Here is a 19,251-nt window from a genome sequence, read left to right on the forward strand (position 1 = left end):
AGCAGAGGCTTGAAGCAGCCAGCATGCAGCAATTTTGTCTGTCTGACCCCTGACCTCAGTGAAGCCTGCAATGCAACCACAACAGATAGCGCCTTAGCCTTCTAGATCAATGACAGATGAAGTTATTCAAAGGTTGTGGGTTTGAGTCCCACCAGAGTTGTATTTTTGGGGGTTGGACTAGATGACCTCCTGAGGTCCCTTCCAACACTGATATTCTTTGAACACCAGAGCAGGTAAAAACATTTACTCATCTCTGCTGCGACTGGATGGGAGAGGGGCTTTGCTGCATGTTAGCAGCAGATCAAACACAACTCTCAGAGTCACACTATTTGCACAGGCATTCTAGAGTCACAGGCCTGCCCCCGAAGGACCAAACTTTCCTACCAGGTCAAAGGAGCAATTTTTCACTACTTTGTTTTGATTGGATTAAGAGGTCCAGTGGAAGAAATGGCTGCCTTATGCCTTGAGCTCTTCTCACGCCTGTCCAGTGGTTGGTGGCTATGGAAGAAAAGCCCAGTAAGAAGCAGACGTAGCAATGAGCAGAGTATATACATTGCAGGAAGAGCTGGATAATGGGGTTTAGTAGAAGCTAGGAGTAGCCAGTAGCAAAAGCCACCAAAAATCAAAATGGGGGCACAGTGGTTTGTTGTTATTTTACAGGACGTTGTCCAGGGGGTTAATTGTCCCAATCACCGAACAGGATCCTCTCCTGGAATAAGTTAGTGTGGAGGCCCTGTGGGTGCACGCACAGTATGGCAGAGAGACAGACATAGGATGGAGTTGGTTGTTATGATCAGGAGGCTTCATGAACTAGGAAGACTCTTCAAAGTTGTTTGCACAAGCTGAGCAAAGGAGCTTGCGGTCTGGCTGGGAAGCACTTCCAAGTGGTAATGCTGTCAGTCTGCTGGCAATTAAGGATAAAATGGAACAGGGTGTAGAGCCTGGCTCTGAGCCGCCGTGTGTTAGAAAAGGCAGAAATACTACTACTACAGCTAAGCTCTTACACAGCACTGCACTAACATTAGCTAATTCACAATTCGTATCTGCTCTAGGATATCCAGTAGTTGCCAATTAGAAGCAACATTTGCAGACAGACACGCCCAGCACTAGCCGAGACATGGCAGTTTTTCACAGGCTTGGAAGAAACTGCAGCCACTGGTTACTGTGCAGGAGCCATTGGCAGATGTTGCCTGTTTAATAACATACCATGAAGATCACTATTCCCTTCCTTGACTCTCTGATGGGGTAAATACGGGAAAGAGGATAAGTGCCAAGCTCCCATAATGAGCCAGTGTCAGCATTGGGGTTAAAATTCAGAAGCTGCTGGCTTAGTTCAGCTGCTGAGCTGTTCCCAAGCTCAGTCCACTGGAACATGCTGCCTCCTAAAAAGGCGACTTTGTAGGTCACCCCCTTTGCAGATGAGTCTTGCGATGACTGTCCCACAAACAAGGGTTTCCTTTTAAAGCAAACACCATTCTTCAGTTGAGGTCAGTTCCTCTTTCCAACCTGAACCAGAGAACGAACAAAGGGTAAGTGCTAAAAATACCCAGTCCACTTCCGTGTCACACTCTATCCTGAGGGTTTTCCCAGGTCAGGAGGGACACTTCACTTTTCTATAGAGACTCTACATATAAGTGGGTTTTTGGGGGGGGGGAGGGAAGGGGAAGAATGTCATGGAGAAAGTGAAATGGAGCCACAGTAACCACTGCCACCCACCAGAGTAGCTGGTGCTGTTCTTGTGACCGGTCTGTGTGTCATGTGGGGAGGGGCAGAAGAGCCTGCATAAATGGATAAAAAGCAGGGAAGGGAACACTTGGACAATATGACTATGTCCAAACCAGCCAGTCTGGATAACATGTCTAGGGAGTCAGCTGACAGACTGTCTCCCTGGGGAGATCTTGTAGGAAGGACAGCAGAGGGATCCAGGCAAACTGCAACCTGTCACTGGGCTTGTCTGTGCACAGAAGTTGCACTCATTCCATTAAACCAGTGCCACATCACACCTTGCTAAACTGGACAAACTTCTGTATGCAGGGCAAGTCTCTGTAACCACCCTCCTGAGTGAAAGGACGGAGGAATAGAAAGAGAGGAAAAGGTTATGAAATACCTGGACGTTAAGGGAACTGTGAGCATTAACTAAACAGCATTGAGGGGGCCAGAGAGGGAGCTTGCTAGGGAAACTTGATTGCTTCTGTGATAGGATGATAGAGCTGTGTTCCTCAAAGGATTTGATAATAGCTCTCATGAAATCTTTTCTGATACATTAATTAAATTGGCTTGGATAGGCAGACCAGAACAAAGGATGATGGGAAAAGGGCCACTATTGGAGTTAGGGCCCCTTAGGAGTGCCCTAACCCATTTTTGGGTGCCCTTCAGTGCCCTGCATTACTCTGGCCCACACCACTGGCTGGCTTGGTGCTTCTCACCAAAGTACAGGTCACAGATGCCAATATCCATGGGCTGCCTTACAATCACGAGGCAATGGCGAGAGCTGAGCAAAAAGCCCTGTACAGTGTTGCCCAGGAATGGGGAAAAAGAGGTGCTTTGTTGGGAATCCTTCTCCCTTCCGGCAGCTAGAAGGGAAATGGGGACAGAGAGAAGAGAGAGCCCCTTGGTGGCTGGAGGGAGGCTGCTGGTGGTATTTGATGAGTATCTTGTCCTATGACATTACAATAGCTGAGGATTCTGTATTGCAATGACGTAAAGCCACCAACGCTCCAGAAGTGTCAGGCTGTCATGTGGTGGTGATTCTTCCATCCCCGCACTGTTCAGGAGTGAGGCAGCTCCCCTGTCACTGACCTAATCCAGAGAAATCCTTGGGTGGGGTAGCCTGCGTACACTTTGCATCCACTAGGGGCAAGTACCCCCTTCCCCATCCCAGAGCTCCTCACTGAGGGGGTAGGTGACCCAGGGCAGAAGAGACTGTAGGCAAACATTCCAGGAGGGAGGGGCTGCCTCTCCCTCAGGGCCAGGCCTCCTTCCTCTTTCTGGTTTGCTGGTTGAACTCGTGGCTTCACCACAGAAAAGATACTAAGAAATGGGCCGTGGGAGGCAGTGACCTTCCAGAACCAGTCCATACTCGGTGAACTCACACAGGGACTAACTCAGACAGCCCCATTATAGCACTGAGCAGCAAGCTCCCCCGGATGACTGTAGCAGCAATGCCTCCTCCCATGGGCTAGGCACTGAAGGGCAGGGGGACTGTCCCCAGCACTAGCTGGAGAGGCTGGAGCAGTTTGTAATGCCACTCTGTAAGGGATCCCAAAGGGCTAGGGCACTGCTAGAGAGAGAGCGCTTCGCACGCCCCTGGGACCATGCCCACCTACAGCAGCACAATCCATAGTTCGGGCTACCTGGCTGATTGCATCTCCAGGCTCCCACCCATCTCCTTTGATGGAAGCTCAGCAGGTCGGATCCAGTTAGGGAAAACATGCCAATGGAATGAGAACAATTTCACTTCTGCTTTTCCTGGACCATCAGGCTGGGACAGTGTGAGCACGAGGGAGATTTCAGACACAGCAGGAGGGAGATTCTAAAAGGAGGCTGCAAAGCAGGAGAGACTGCAAATTGCCTTCATGTCACTCTCCACTGAGGAAATCTCCCTCCCACCGAGATGCCGCACTGGCTAGGCTGTGGCAGATTCTAGTCCCTACTGAGCCCCATCACAGAGGAAGGAACAAGAACAAAAAACCCAGCACCTCTAATTAGAAACAGCTGTCAGGGGAGTTTTGCTGAGTCACACAGAACAAGCAAGTGGTATTAAGAGATAGTGGAAAGGAGTGGCAGCAGGGACCGCAATGGGTGCCAGTGTACACGAGAAGGAAATAGTCTCTCTCTTCCATATATAGGGCACCCAGTGGGGCCCACTGAGCTCTGAGGAGGGTGAGCAAATGCATGGTATGGCAGGTTCTTCTGTCCCTAATGCACAGAACAAGCATCACTTTACCTAGAAATGCTTAGAAAACCTCAATCTCCCTCAGGGAGGGAAACAGGGTAAAATTAGAGGGAAAAGGTTCATGAGCTTCTTTTGCAAAGATCCTTCGACCCCAGAACATAGCATAAGAGTCTCCCACTCACCTCACTCAGCCTGCATCACCACTCTCCCTCACCTGCTGCACAGGGGACAGGAGGCTCACTTAGGGCTTGTCTTCCTGAGGAAAAAAGGTGCATTCTGAACTCGAGTTAGCTAACATGGGATAAAATCCTAGAGAAGATAAGGCGGTTTATGGTTTCACATGAGCTAGGAGGTTGAGTTAGACTATGAGGGAGCCTTGGGTTTACCTTGACCTGTTCACATGCATTTATACTACAACTGCCTTGTCTTCACTAGGATTTTACCTCATGCTCATTAACTTAAGAACAGAACACACCTTTTTCCTAGTGAACACACAGCTGTAGTGTCTATGAAATGTTCAATGGCCACAGCATAAGCCCTAGGGATCATGGAAAACATTCCTCCCTCCCTGTCTTCCACTTAGATGCTGTGCTTGGCACACAGAGCAACAGAGAATAAAGAATCTCAAGCTTTTGAAAGCTACTTCTTGCATCTTTGTGAGGACTGGAGCAGGATGGACATCTGAAAGAGCAGCTTTGGGTACAAAGGCAGCACCGAGGCTTTTGCGTGTGGTTGCAGTCGAGTCACCTTTAATACAGAAGTACGTCTAATGAAGACTAGAGGGACCAGCATGCAATGTTCCAGCTCAATTTAAGTCACCATTCACACAGATTGAAAGGGAGGCATACTGGGGTCTGTAGACTCCCTGGGCTGTTCTTTCATATTAAAGGTGAAGGTGCCTGTAATTTGTTCCATTTTACATTGTCAGCAGTTATGGCTCTTGGGTACCAGGTGAATTACTAACAAAGCTCTCAGTGGGGCACAGCAGGGCTGTCCTGGTTTAGAGTGCATGGAATGTACAACACTGAAGGCTTCTTCACGGGGCAGTGGAAGGTGGTGATGACTAAACCTGGTGAAGGCCAAGGCAGCGTACTGTGGAATGCATGGAGGAAAGTACAACCTAGTATGTGGTTTAAATGAGGAACATTCCTAACCAAGAAGCCACCCAATATGCACATTTACAGCTTCAAAAACACCTGTCAAAAAACAATAGCACCTGCAACCGGGGCTTTGTTTATCATGAAACACCCTCTGAAGTAACCATGCCCTGGATATGCAGAGGGCATCCAGCCCTCTCTCCCTTACCTTCTCTTGCATGATAAACACAGCTCTTGGGAGCAGCCAGACTACTTATGTAGCACCAGTGGTGTGTACACAGTGCTCTAAAGACAAATAAGAAAATACATTCCTGTCCTAAGGAGCTTCAAATGTAAATGAGATGAATAAATCCACAGTTAACAACAGAGTCTGGTGGATAAGGAGGGAAGCACAGTGGAATAGAGAACAGCATAATCCCATGGCCAATCTTGAAATGACCACAGTACCCTTCTGGATCAAAGAGAGTCTGAACTGAACATGGAAACATGGGCTCAGCTCCATCCAATGAGATGGGTATAGATTCCCATTCATTAGGAAAGTTGGTTTGTCATGGCACATAATAGCTGACCTACAGACACAATGCAGGTGGCGGGGACTGGGGGGAGGTAGAGGGCAGCACCTTCTTTAGAGCAAAGTGTCCTTTATTTTACAATAAATCATTTAATGACAATTCACGAATAATTTAACCCTTTTCCAAACCCCATTCACTCTGTGGTACTCTGTAGCACCAGACGTGTGTAGAGCTCAACTTGTAAATGTTCCTGGGTGTCGGATTCAGTGCCAGGCTGGCTGGGGTGACAAAGACTAGAACTGAGGAAACCTGAAAAGCAGTGGTTTTTGTCACAGCAATCCTGGCAGTGACAGGGCGGAAAATGAATGTGTCTGAGCTCAAGCACAACACCCATGATAGTAATGAGTGTTTCTCTTTGGCTTCCGAAGTCCAGGAAGGAGTAACCTGGCAGCTAGAGAGCTGCAGTCTCAATATGTTTTACTGCTTTCAGGACTTTGCTCCTGCAGCATCTGCTGATTATCTGGGGAGCATGAGCAGCAATGGTGAGAGTGTTACTGGTTAGAACAGTGACAGGGAGCTCTTTGTCTTGTTGGCTTCCATGGGGAGGCCCAGCTGTCCCTGGAGCTAGACCGCCAGATTGCACTCTCCTGTCCTTGTGGAAGAAGTCACTGCAGGTTTATGACAGTTCAGAAATTGTGGCTTGGCTGTCCTATTTCAAGCACTGAGGATGTTCATCTGCCTGCACACTGAGCTGAAAAGCTTAGGAATTTTGACTTAAAAGCAGACATTGAGGCTGAGAATTTTCAACTCGAGTTCCTATTGTTGAGGTAGATTCATTCCTATCACAATGGCCAAGAACATGGCAAGCTGTCCTCAGGCACAATCTGCATTGCTCGGAGCCATTTAGAAGTATCAACTCAGCACAAAGATTTGGATGAAAGTTCAAGGGACAGGAGTGTCAACAAAGGGGACAGTCACATTTTTAAACAATATCCTGGGATTCTGCAGAAATCACCCTCTCCCTTTTCCCCACAAGGCCATTTTTGATACTGTAAGCTGTTGTGTTTGGGGCCATTACAGAAGAACACACTACAGGTTTGTCCACACTACAAGTGCTACAGCCAAACAGCTGCAGCAATGCTGCTGTAGTGTAGACACATCACAGTGATGGAAAAGTTTTTCTATCGCTGTGGTAAATCCTCTCCCTTGAAAGGTGGTTGCTAGGTTGATGGAAGAATTTTTCTGAGGATCTAGCAGTGTCTACATCAGGGCTTAGCTCAGTTTAACTACATCTCCCAGGGTGTGAACTTTTCACACCTCTGAGCACTGTAGCTAGGTTGACCTAAGTTTTAGGTGTAGACCAGGCCTAACACTTCTTTACAAGGGGCATTTCATATGGCTCTGCAGCCCTCATACTGCAGGGGGGAAAGCAGGGTTGGGGGGCTTCTTGTTTACTAGGTTGACAAGTAACAAGTATTTAGTTTGCCTATTGAAAGGCCGGGTGACAACTCCTGGACAATGCTGAACAACAGTTCTGTAGAACAACAATTCCATTGCTGTGGGGATAACAATCTGCTCACAAACAGGAGAGGATGGGTTCAGCTGTGAGCGATGGAAGAAACAGGACGGGGAGATCCATTCAAAGAGCACCGGCCTTGTTTCAGGGCAGGAAACCCATCAGGGAATTCTTTCTAAATACAACAAAACATTTCCAAGTCTCCCTTGCACACACAAAAAGCAGTATGGAGAGATGGCCCATGGAGGCTACAGCATGTGTCTAGGCTGCTTGCATCAAGAGGGAAAACAGCATATTGATTTGATGTTGAATGTTTTATTGTCTTGTGTGTGAAACCTTTAATGTATCAGTGAGGGGCAGGTGCCTAAAATACAATAAATATTATTCTCCCTCTCCTGTCCTGTACTATACTTCTGTAACTCTGTCAATTGCAATCTGTTCAGTTCTCTTTTCCTTATTTGGATGATAAGGAATGGGGTCCACCCTGTTGCTTCTGAATCCCAGATACTTTGACAGCTTCTGACTCTTTTTCAGATGACAGCATATCCCACAGCTGAGAAACAGAAAGCAAAGAGTGATCACCACCAGCAATACCATCAGGTAGCGAGATCCTATCTGATGAGGACAAAGCCACGTGGTCTTGTTGGCTATCTTAGCTGAGAAGTTCCTGTTCTTGTCCTGATAAAAGCACAGAGTTTCATTCAGATCCAACACATTTACATGGGCAGCTTGTAGAATTTCCAGCCAGCTCAGCGCACAACAGCTAAAGGGATTGCCAGCAACATTCAGATGATTGAGGCTGCTGGACAATCTCACGGTGGCAGGTTTCTCTAAGGCCTGGAGATTGTTATTGCGAATGTCCAGGTTTTCCAATGGAGAGCAGACAAGATCAGGGGGCAGAAGACTCAACTTGTTGTCTGACATGTCCAACTTTTTCAGCATCTTCAGACAAGGGAATTCTGTCTTCTTGTTGTCCATCTGGTTTCCTCTCAGAGAGAGCTTCTGCAAAGAGAATTCCAGACCCTCCAGAGCTCCTTTTGGCATGAACAAGTCTTCATTCTCAGACAGATCCAGGGAGACTAAAGTGGTTTGGTTGAACATGTAAGGATATAGCCTCACAATGTTGTTCCTACGTAAACTCAGATACTTCAGCTGCGGTAGGTCACAGAAGGATGTACAGTTACCTCTTTGAGCTGAGTTATGACCTATTGGGATCTCTCTTTTATTAGCATTCTGGCTCTCACAAGGCTGGAGGCTGTTAGAACCAAGGTCAAGTGTTTCCAGTTTGGGCAGAATACCAAAAAACCACTGTGGCAAGGAATGAATGAAATTGCCTTGAAGATCCAGTGACCGCACCGACAGAAAGGCATTGTCATGCATCGCGCCTGGCTCCTTGCTTTCCATATCACCAGGAGGTGACTCCACAGCTATATTATGGAGACAGTTCTTAGCCATATTGAGATTCTGGAGGGAGCTCAAATTATGAAGGAAAGTAACTGGGAACAAATACAACAGGTTACTGCTGAGATCTAAGTCAGTTATCTTTGACAGTCTAGCTGCTGCATTGTAAATATTCAAGGATATGTTAGGTCTTGCCATCTCATCATACCGCAGTCTGAACTCTGCTGTACTGGTGGAACTTGGAGCCAAAGAGACCATGGCGTTATCAGAGAGGTTTAAGTGTGTGAGGCGATGCACCTTGGGGAGCTCTGGAAAGTAGATCAGTTTGTTATGACTCAGATCTAGCACCTGAAGCTGGTAGTGTTCCTTTCTTTCCTCTGTAACAAAGAATTCCAGGGCATTGTAGCTGAGATTTAAAACTTGCAGCTGTGTGAGGCTGAAGCCTGAGATACAGTGAAGAGAATTCATAGCTAAATTCACCACTTTTAGATTTAATAGAGCCGCAAAAGCTCCCTCCTCTATTTCTGTGATGTAGTTGTTGTTAAGGATGATCTCTCTCAGCTTTAGAGTTCCCTGGAAGATGCTCTCTGGCAGCCTGGTCATCTTGTTCCAGGACAGATCCAGTTTCTTTAAAGAGGTGAGACTGCTGAAGTACCAGGCTGCCATATCACTGTCCAAATTATTTGCAGAAAGGTCCAGGACTTTTAGATTCTTCAGTGACCCGAAGGCTCTTCCGTTGGTGAAGTAATTCCTATCAAGGTGGTTTGCAGCTAGGAGCAGAGAGTGAAGATGAGTTAGAGGAGTCAGGGCCATTTCTGACACAGTTGCCAACTGGTTGAAATGCATGTTGAGGTGCTCTAGCTGCCCTAACTTTGATGTGCAGCTTTCCGTCAGGTTTTGGATGAAGTTGTCAGAGAGGTCGAGTTGCTTAACCCCAGGGCCAAGCTTCTCTGGAAATGTGCGGAGGCCAAGACCTTGGCATGAGACCTGAACTGAGCTCTATGGAGAAACAAGGAAAGCTATCAACGAGAGTGAAGGAGCTCAGCCCACACCTCATTTCAGATGTGGCTCCACTCCTATCACACACACCTTACTGCAGTTTGGAATTTATACTAGAAATCCTCAGGCACAAGCATGCTCCCCCCCTTAGGCAAGTACTTTGGCCATGGCAGACTGAGATCAAGGAATAAGCTACTTCACACACAGTTTCTAGCATAATCACAAATCTGACCTTGTGGGTGGGAAGCTCTTTCAGAGTTGTAGGGGGTTGTGACCTGGCTTTCTGAGGTACAGTGGGGGCTGGAACTCAGAGCCATCCCTTGGGTAGGGTGAATCGGGGAGACCATTCTGGGCCCCATGCTTTGGGGGCCCCCACAGACTGGACCGATTGGCCAGCGAGGTCTGTTCTGGAAGTGATGGATTTGTCACTTCTGGCCCGGGCGCTGCGCCCCTTTATGAAGGGTCCTGCTGGCACTATTACCTTCAGAGAAGCCCCTGAATAAGCCCAGTTTATTGGCGTATGCTGCTGAAGTCCCCCAGCCTGGGTGACACTGATGCACCTATGCTGGGCCAGCAGATCACAGCTTAGACTCAATGAAGGAACCACACAGCACCTCTACCCCCTCTCCTGAACAAAAATAAGGCACAAGGGAGGCAGACAGCTCCCAACTGCTAGGTCACCACTGTTCATTGGCTGCTCTCAGGTACCATCAACACTGACCAATCATCCTTTTCCCTCTACCAGCAAGGGTCTGTGCCACACTCACTGGGCTGCAGAAGGGTATGAGACTGTGTGGAGTCTGCCAGCGGCATCCCAGAACCTAGGCTGCAGTGGGGTGCATATCCTGATGGCTCCACTGTGCCATGTGCCACTCCCCCAAGCACAGCCTCAGACAGGCATATATTCAAGGAGGGGACAGGGAAGTAAGAATAGTTCCCATTGGGACCTGCCTAGTCATTTCTTATTCCACAATAAGAAACCTCAATCCTCTGGCAGCCACAATCCTCCCTCAAGTGTCAAGTGATCCATCCCACCTCCTCTAACCACAGCCTATCACTTAGTGAGCAGGAAAAGACCCAGTCAGGGGGTGTGATCAAGCAGGAGGCAATGCAATGACATCTGTCCCTTGTTTTAAATAGTTTGTCATTCACCTGAGTGACTGGCTGGGAGCTAGATCCAGCTTTAGCACCTGGCCTTGAAGAAAAAAAGATGCCTAGGAGTTAGTGCTCTCACTGTCATTAGAGAGACCGGGTTTGATTTCAGGCCCATGTTCCCTTGCTCTACAGGCCAAGACAGCCAGGGAGTAGAAACTGGGTGGGTATAAGAGGAGGAGAAAGCCATCGTTCTCATTACTTATAGAGGCTCTCCTTCTCTCTCTGCTCTGTCCCCCACGTTTTAATTCTGTAGATCTGGTATTTCACCACCTGGTCGCCAAAGGGGAGCCACCCTGGAGATCAGTCACAGAAAAGTGGGGGAGGAAAAGACAATACAGGGTGACAAGATGTGTCCAAGGTATCTAGCATTTCCTGGTCTGGACATACAAGAGCTGTGTAAAGCCTCACTCAGACACATGGTATCCAAAAAGCTGCTCAAGACAGAGTCTCTCTGAAGATGAGGGGTAACGATATCACAGAGTGACAAAAATGAAAGCACCTGGGTACAAGGCTAATGGTCAAAGGGGGGAGATTACAAGGCAGAGGTGTGGGGAGAGATGATTGAAGACAAGGTCTGAAAGTCCTTGCAGCAGAGAGAGACAAGAAAGTGTAAGAGAGGGGACATTAAAAAGACAGGCTATAAAAGGAGTGGCTGCTAGGCTGAGGTGATCAGAGTTTTGGGGGAAGGTTTTCAAAATCTGGTTTTAAACTTCCATTTTCCCCCTTCAGTATCACAGCAGGGTATGAGCACAACAAGCACTTCCTGTCTCAGACCCACCGGGGGTATCATGTGGCTATTAAATCACAAAGGATCCTGGGTAATTAGCCTTACCTGCTGGCATGGCAGAGGCTTTGGGCTCACCTCCGCACTAGGCTGGGCTTTGAGAACAGATGGGAGCAGCCAGAGCAGCAAATATCCTCTTTCAGCCAGCCGGTGTTCTGACAGAAACATGATGGGCTCCAGGAGCAAGCAGCCCCTTCCCACCGCTTCTGTGCTCTCATATGGGCTAAGGGAGAGGAAGACTTCTATATAAATAGGCTCCAGTGCAGGCTTGGGGAAGGAGATAGTGCGTGGGAGTCCCAGCTACAGTACTGGGAAAATAAAGATATACGCCTCTGATGGGGAAAAACAGTGCATGAAGCCACAAGGGAAAGAGAAACTAGGGAACAGGGGGGTGGAGATGCCACTGCACATGCTTCCAGGTGATAATTTGAAACTATAAAGGAAATAAATATCAGAATGGAGCAGACAAGGCCCAGGGAAGGAGAGGAGTTTTTGTGGGGCTTCCCCAGTTTGGAAACCACATTGTTGTCCAAAGGGTTTGTCCTAGGGTCTTAACTGCTGCCACTTCCTGCTGTGCTCTGGGTCAGAACTCATAGCTAAGCCTGGTTAGCTTGTATAAGGGATCCCAAGCAAACAATTTGACACTGTAGGAAATGCTGGGCTCAGGCTAGCACCTAAGACCGGATGGTGCCACCGGGCAAAATGTAAACTGGAAGAGTAGGGCCCCCTTTGCTGCCCAAGCTGGAATAGTCACAAGATGGGAGGTGCTGGACATCTGAAGGGAATTGAATCCCTTGCTGTGGTCACAATCAGCACTGGTGTCCTTGTTCAGCCCAACTGGCCATGCCTCCCGCCATGAGGTGGGGGAGACGAGGCTGGAGTGAGCCTGGAGGCGGAATTCCCTTCTCCCTCTCTGGGCTACTGCAGCTCATGCAGAGGGAAATTTTACAATACCTGACCCTTTGCTGGGGAGTGAACGCACCAAGGGGTTTACCATCCAGCTCCCATGAATGAGTCACTCAGCACAGTCCTGAGGTGAAGTCCAGCTCACACCCTCACTAGGGGTTTCCTGCACCTGGAGTATCCCATGGGCTCCACTGGTGCTTCTGCTAGGGGGTGCCCAGTCTCCCACAGCCCATGGGCTGCTTCTATTCCCAAGATCGCAGTAGCCTCCCAAAGGGATGGAGCCTCCCTGAGCTACATCAAAAGAGAGGTGAGGGCAGAAGAGATGGGCTCATAGAGGTGGCCTCTGTTTAAACCCCTGGTATTCCACCTCCCCTCCTGCCCTCCAGACAGTAACAAATGTACCAACCCAACTACACAGCTCTGAGCAGCAGCAGCAGCCAGCAAGAGCCTTTCACCTCCAGTGTAGGGTGCAGTGCAGAGAGAACAGAAGCCATCACTGGGGTGAGTGAGCAGTGAGTCTTCAGTCTCAGTCCAGGGCTCAGCAAATAGGTGTTCACAACATCCCTTCACCTCCAGTCAGGGCCGGCTCCAGGGTTTTTGCTACCCCAAGCAGCAAAAAGAAAAAGCCATGATCACGATCTGCAGCTCTACTGCCCCCGCTTCAGTCTTCAGTGGCAATTCGATGGCTGGTCCTTCACTCAGAGAGGGAGTGAGGGACCCGCTGCTGAATTGCCGCCGAAGACCTGTATGTGCCACCCCTCACCATTGGCCACCCCAAGCACCTGCTTGCTGGGCTGGTGCCTGGAGCTGGCCCTGCCCCCAGTTAGCCCCGAACTGAATGGGTCACAGAGACTGACCATCTGTCTTTCCCTGGTGGGGCTTAGTATCGGGTGGAACAGGCATGGACAGGAGCCAGGAGTATATGTGGGTGATGGGAGGGGGAAGTTGTGCTGCCACTGCTTACTGCATTATCACTATGCCCTCCTCCCGGGAACCTGATGGTGCGAAGCATGGCTGGAAGATGATTACCTGGTAGTTACACTGCACTGGGGGAGAAAGAGGAGAGATAGGGGATTTTCCTATGACAGCCTCATATTTAGGGTGATCAGATGTCCCACTTTTATAGGGACAGTCCCATTTTGGGGGACTTTTTCTTATATAGTCGTCTATTCCCCCCACCCCACCGTCCTTTTTCCACAGTTGCTATCTGGTCACCCTACTCATATTAGCTCCCTCAGTACCAGCATATCTCAAAAAAAAAATTTTCTGTAGTCACATATCCAGGACCACTCTGCCACCTACTGGTTGGTCCATACATATCACAACAAGAATGTCTGGCTCCTGGGACAGTTCATGGGATATTTTGCTAAGTGGACTTTTTTGTTTGTTTGGCTCAATGCTGTTGACTCTTCATTCCTTTCCTGCAGCAGGCAGCACTGCCACTGCCTAGTTTGTACAAGAGCTTATTTTGCAGCGGTTGTTTTAAATTTTTCCTAATAGGCTATTTCCCAAGTTCCTGGTGTCTTCGGTGAAGGAATATGGTGTAGTCTTAACAGGAGGTGGAACACAGTGGAGCTGAGCTAGGCCTGCATGTTAGATTTTTCCATCCGCCTGCTGGTTTACATTGTGGGAAAGCTCTTTATATCTTACGGTTCAGGGCTCAAGCAAAATGCAGCGCTGAGGGTCACATGCACCTCAGTGAATAAACAGGGTTCTTATGAGTGAGTAGAGAATCTAGTCTCTGGACTAGAAAACCAGGTACAATGCTTTAAACCCATTTTCTTCATCAGGCTTCACTGGGTGCAGGGCCCCTGAAGGCGTCAGCTCTTCTAAACCTTGTTTGGTCATACTAGTTCTATTGAAGGCCTGGGTTCAATGCCATGAAGGCAAAGACAGACCTTAGAGAGAACAAGCCTTTATTGTTTTTTTAGAGACAATCAAAAGAGGTCACAAAATGTGTGCAGCTCCAAAAAACGTGGAATCTCCATCTAGGGAAACACTGGCCTGCAGCTCTTAAGCTCACCTCCTCCATCCAGCTTCACCACCCCTAGCAAGGAACAGAGGAAGGGGAAGGGAGTATAGGGAAGGGAACAAAGTTAACCTCTCTACTGGTATGGGTGACATAACTCCCTAGCACAAGACCCAGGCTCTGAGCATCCCCTAGCCTTTTTCCACATCCCCAGAGTGTCAGATGGGGGAACCCAAACAAACTCCTCTGTGCACTTTAAACAGCTGGTTTAGGTCTTGAGGGTGAAATTAAGTGAAAGTCCCTGATCAGACTCCTTGGAGAATCCCCAGCATTTTCATCCAAAGGCTGGGAATTCCCTGTGCCTATCTGTATCTATTCCTCCCTTTGGAAGAGGAAGAGGTGTCAGTGCTGGCACCAATGACAGCCGCAATAGTGCTGGGCATATCTGCACCATCTGGAACACACTCTCAAAGAGAACTGTGCCTGGGATAGGCTCCGTCCTGGGAAATACCTTGGTGCTAGTACAGATACCTGTAGTGCCAGGAGAGGTATCTTGTGCTGAAGATAGTGCCATGATGAGTTTGGCACCATGAAAAAGAGAGCCTGCTTGGACCCCTGAATGTAGGGCCAACATGAGTACTGAACGTGGCCCTACATAATGTCTTTCACGAGGCAAGCTGAATTGGGCTTTCTGGAGTGGGCCAGAAGAACTTACACAGTTGGTTCAGAGGGGATACCATCTTCCTCCATTATGTTCTGGATTGAAGTTGGAGGCAAATATTGCTGTTGGGATTCAAGCAGTGGCAATGTAGTCAACAGCTTTGAGGGGGGTTCTCCAACAAGAAGAGAAATTGGTGGTGGTGATGGTAACAGCACTGGAGGCCTGAGCTGAGGAGGAGTATGTACCAAAGGTGACAGCAGCACTGGTAAGGAGTCCCCAAAGGAAATGTGTCAGTGCTGGAGGAGAATGATGCCTCCTATTTTTCTTCTCCGTGGCCTCTCTCTGCAAGCTGGATGCTGCTTCTTTTCCTTCTTCTCTGGGGCAGGGTCACATGGAGATCTGGAAGCCTGCCTTTTGCTTACAGCATCGACCAGCATCTATTCTAACAGGACTAAAGGAGTCTTCAGTGCTGTCACAGACCATTGTGTAGTGTGGACTGTCTACATGGAGCTTGTGGTGAAGGATGGTGCCAGACGGAAAGCTCAGCCTCTGCAAGCATTAACTTCGGAAAGGTGGACCTTGGGCCCAATATTGAGGGAATTGCCAAGGCAGAAGTGGCTAGATGCATCTCTGGCCTCTTTAGAGAAGATCTCAGCACAGAAGCAGACCTCAGACCTCCTGCAGGAGTATTAGGTCAGTCTGCTCGGATGCTTGCAGCCTGAGCTACCTGTCCCTCTTTGTCTGAGGAGTACAACCTGGCAAGTTGTGCACTGGTATACTATGTGTGATTCTCCCAGGCCTGTGGCAAGGACATGTGCATCCATCTCAGTGAAGATGGCTGAGCAAGGTGCTTATCTTTTGAACCCCATATGGAATCTGAGATCAGGCATGGTCCTGGAGATAACCCAAGGCCAACATCCAACTAACAAAAACTAGCAGTAATTAGCTGTGACTACCCAAAGAGCATAGGCTCACAGACCAGGGAACTAGTGCCATTAGTTCTTCGTGGCAGTGGCAAAGGAACTGAGGTGGCTGGGGGGTACACTCCCTTATACAGATGGAGCCAGTGATGTCTTCCAAATACAAGTGTGCTACTGTACCCCCCAGGGGCAACTGCTTTTCTGTACAGTTCCACAGCTCAGCATCAGAGGCACTGAATCCCGTTAGTGGGAATACCCAGAGAACCTGCTCTTGTGACTTGACACTGCTTCTGGGTGTTTCTCAGACAGAACTAGACTGGGGTGGCTGGGCAGTACCGGGCCAGACATGCTGGATCTGGCTGTTCTAATGGTTTCAGCAACATGGCCCAGTCAAGGGGAGAAGGGAAGAGTGGCCACTCACCAGCAGTGCAACAGGCATTAGTGCTGTAATAGGCCAGCATACTCTGCATACAGGAATAAGCTGGTAACTTTAGGCTCCCTGCCTCACACCACAGCCATCCTTCTCTGAATGAGGTGATCTGTCAGCAGGTCCAAGATATAATACAGCACCTGCAAAACAAATGGCACAAAGCAGAGAGCCCAGATACTTCACAGGGAATCTCTCCCCCCACCAGTTTGAGTCCCAGCATGGTTCAGAGTGAGCAGGTGTCTATCACAACACACACCATCACATCTGGCCCTGACTAGCCCCCTTCTTGACAGACTCAGTAGAGAGGCCAAGGAGACTGAGTCTCTCTTTCCCACTTAGTAGGAGCTCTTCAGGGCTGGGGGTAAGGCACACGAGCAGAGAATGGAGTGTGTACCTCCCATCAGCACAACCATCTCACTTTGGACTGAAAATAAGGCTTCTGCTTTGCAGTAATGCCGCTACTCTGGGATTTTGGCTAATGGGGTACAGTTCACTCCCTTCTTTTGCCTACTTAATGCCCATTCCCAGCTGGATGCCCGTATCTCTGAGGGCTGAGATTCCCCAGTCACTGAGATTTCTCTGGTGTCCAGGCTTCAAGCAGAGGGAGCTCTGATGCACTCATCTTAGGGAATGGGCCATGAGTGTGAGCTGTGAACTGCTCTAGATCCTGCTCCCCAGGCCATATATCAGGGTGTTACTGTTCATCTGTAATGGGCCAGTTCTGTTTCTCTCTCAGGCTGGCTCCCTTCTTGCTAGTCACTCTCTATGGGGTGATTACAGTCAAGCGTGGCCCTAGCCATTTTGCCAGCCAGGGCAGAAAACATTTTTGGTGCCCTCGTGCCCTATATTTGGGGTCGGGAAGAAATTTTCCTCCAGGGCAGATTGGCAGAGGCCCTGGAGGTTTTTCGCCTTCCTCTGCAGCATGGGGCACGGATCATTTGCTGGAGGATTCTCTGCAGCTTGAGGTCTTCAAACCACAATTTGAGGACTTCAATAACTCAGACATAGGTTAGGGATTTGTTATAGGAGTGGGTGGATGAGATTCTGAGGTCTGCACTGTGCAGGAGGTCAGACTAGATGATCATAATGGTCCCTTCTGACCTTATAGTCTATGAGTGACCAATCAGCAAGCAAAAATGGCCAGCCAATAAGAGCTGAGGAAAACAAGAAAGCCAAGTGGAATAGCAGTAGTGTGCCCTGGAAGGAGATGCCTGCTTGCCTGACCCCAGAACCAGTTCTGAGTACAGTATCTTCTGGCTCCACACGAATCCAAGGGAGGAGACAAATGACCATTACTGAACAATTTTGCAGAGGTCAGGGTTCTTTACCATTAAAACAATGCAGCAAAAGGGAGCCCTAGAATGCAAAAATCATAGGGCAGGCCCCCAAAATGATAAGATTGGCTTAAAATCATGAGATTTAAAAATATAAATCTGGGAGGTTCTTTTCTCTTCTGAGCACTTAGGGTGCGCTCAGTTCACATTTTCAATATTTTCTCTGCAACCATAAATACCAGAAACTTTCATTTTTAAATAAAAGCTGTGATTCTCATGCAATCTCAATCCCAGTAGCTGGGGCTTTAAGAAAAATACCAGATATGGGGAGACTCATCATACACTTGTGAGAACTGGCAACACAAACTGCTATCAGACAGAAGGTTCTTAAGGGAAAAAAAATAAAAGTGTTTCAGCCATGACTGAACTTGGTCAGAGATCAGGAAAAAGCTTTATTTGCAAAGAAAACACTGACAATTTACATAAACTTACATCCCATTTATATACATTATGTATATTTTATATACAGATTGCGTCTTGAACGAAGATGCTGACTCACAGCGCAGCATCACTAAATGTGTGCAGCTCACACAACGGTAAGATGGGCTCGGAGTTGCTATATCTTTGACCAAAACTCCTCTGCCATAATATTTTCATTAACGAGCCTGAGTGGAGATTTGCTGGAAGCAATGATTCCTAAACCGTTTACTCAATTAAAGGCAATGACACATAAACCCCATCTTGTAGGGGGTACATTTGTAAAGGTATGCAACAATGACAATAAACTACATTATTGCTTCCTACTGCAAACTCAAGTGGGTAGAGTATACAATCCAGGAGCCAGAAAAACTTATCTGCAGGATGATGGGGATAATAAAAAGGGGGGAGGGACCTTGCTGCATGATGGACTCAGATTCAGCCTGCAAAAACTAGATAGCTGGCACTGCTTAGTTCAAGTCACCAAAGGTTTTGTTCCCAATGCTCCCAACAGGCACAGTCTGCTCTCAGAAGAGATAGCTGGAAGAGATGGAGGCACAGAATAATGAAACCAGTACTACACTGCTATTTGTTTCAACAGTGAATGAGCTCCTGTACGCACCAAGTCGTGTTTAGCCTGCATTCAAACTTCTTTGCAGCTTTTCTGCATTCCAAACAGATTCAAAAGCATCTAACTGCCTAGCCCGAACACAGCACTTGTGGATAAATTCTCAGTTCAGTGGGGTGACCTTTAGACTACTATAAAATACACAGTTGCTTCTCTTTGCTCTAGAAACTTGTGGCAATGCTGCTGTGTGCTGGAGAATAGCAACAGGATTCTGTTTCGGGGCAGGAGGCAACGGGCTCTAAAACTGGAAAGACCAATAAGCAGCTAGACAGCTTTGGAAGCTTGAATCTTCACTGTCTCCCAAGAGGGATAAAAGGGCAGAATTGCTGAGATGAGGGGGATCTCCCAACCTATGGCTCCCATGTTGTGAGAAAAATTGAACCATCCAGCTTAATTTGTTCAATTCAGAATGCTTATCTAAACACAAATGCTGGCACTCTTCCATCAAAGCATTTTAATTTCTAGTGTTCTTTAAAAGGAACATCGCAGCCCAGTGATGACCAGGCACGATTGTCAGTAGGAGCAGGGCTATATGAGTCCTCAATAGGTTAAAAAGGCAACCTGCTTATCTGTATAAGAAAGGCACTTGGGGATATAGCAAAGGCAGCAGGTCAATCATTCTCTAGT

At 48.1% G+C, this 19,251-nt stretch overlaps 1 protein-coding gene across 8 annotated transcripts in view; it reads right to left on the minus strand.

The window, feature by feature from the left end:
* LOC115657894 (protein Wnt-11b-like) overlaps positions 1 to 17,129 on the minus strand; it is a 37,739-nt gene extending 20,610 nt beyond the window's left edge. Inside the window, exons 1-3 of one of the 8 annotated variants that reach the window (XM_030576229.1) lie at positions 16,237 to 17,129; positions 12,721 to 12,865; positions 5,620 to 9,420 (exon numbers count right to left, since the gene is read on the minus strand). In XM_030576229.1, the coding sequence (XP_030432089.1) occupies positions 7,426 to 9,420; positions 12,721 to 12,759 (2,034 nt within the window). In that variant the 5' untranslated portion in view covers positions 12,760 to 12,865; positions 16,237 to 17,129 and the 3' untranslated portion in view covers positions 5,620 to 7,425. Of the gene's footprint in view, positions 1 to 4,077; positions 4,205 to 5,619; positions 9,421 to 11,407; positions 12,294 to 12,671; positions 12,866 to 16,236 lie in introns of those variants that run through there. The other 7 variants (XM_030576231.1, XM_030576232.1, XM_030576228.1 and 4 more) reach the window with 7 other exon arrangements.
* Positions 17,130 to 19,251: the final 2,122 nt, after the last annotated feature.

Source organism: Gopherus evgoodei, chromosome 9, assembly GCF_007399415.2.
Source record: "Gopherus evgoodei ecotype Sinaloan lineage chromosome 9, rGopEvg1_v1.p, whole genome shotgun sequence".
Taxonomy (NCBI): domain Eukaryota; kingdom Metazoa; phylum Chordata; order Testudines; family Testudinidae; genus Gopherus; species Gopherus evgoodei.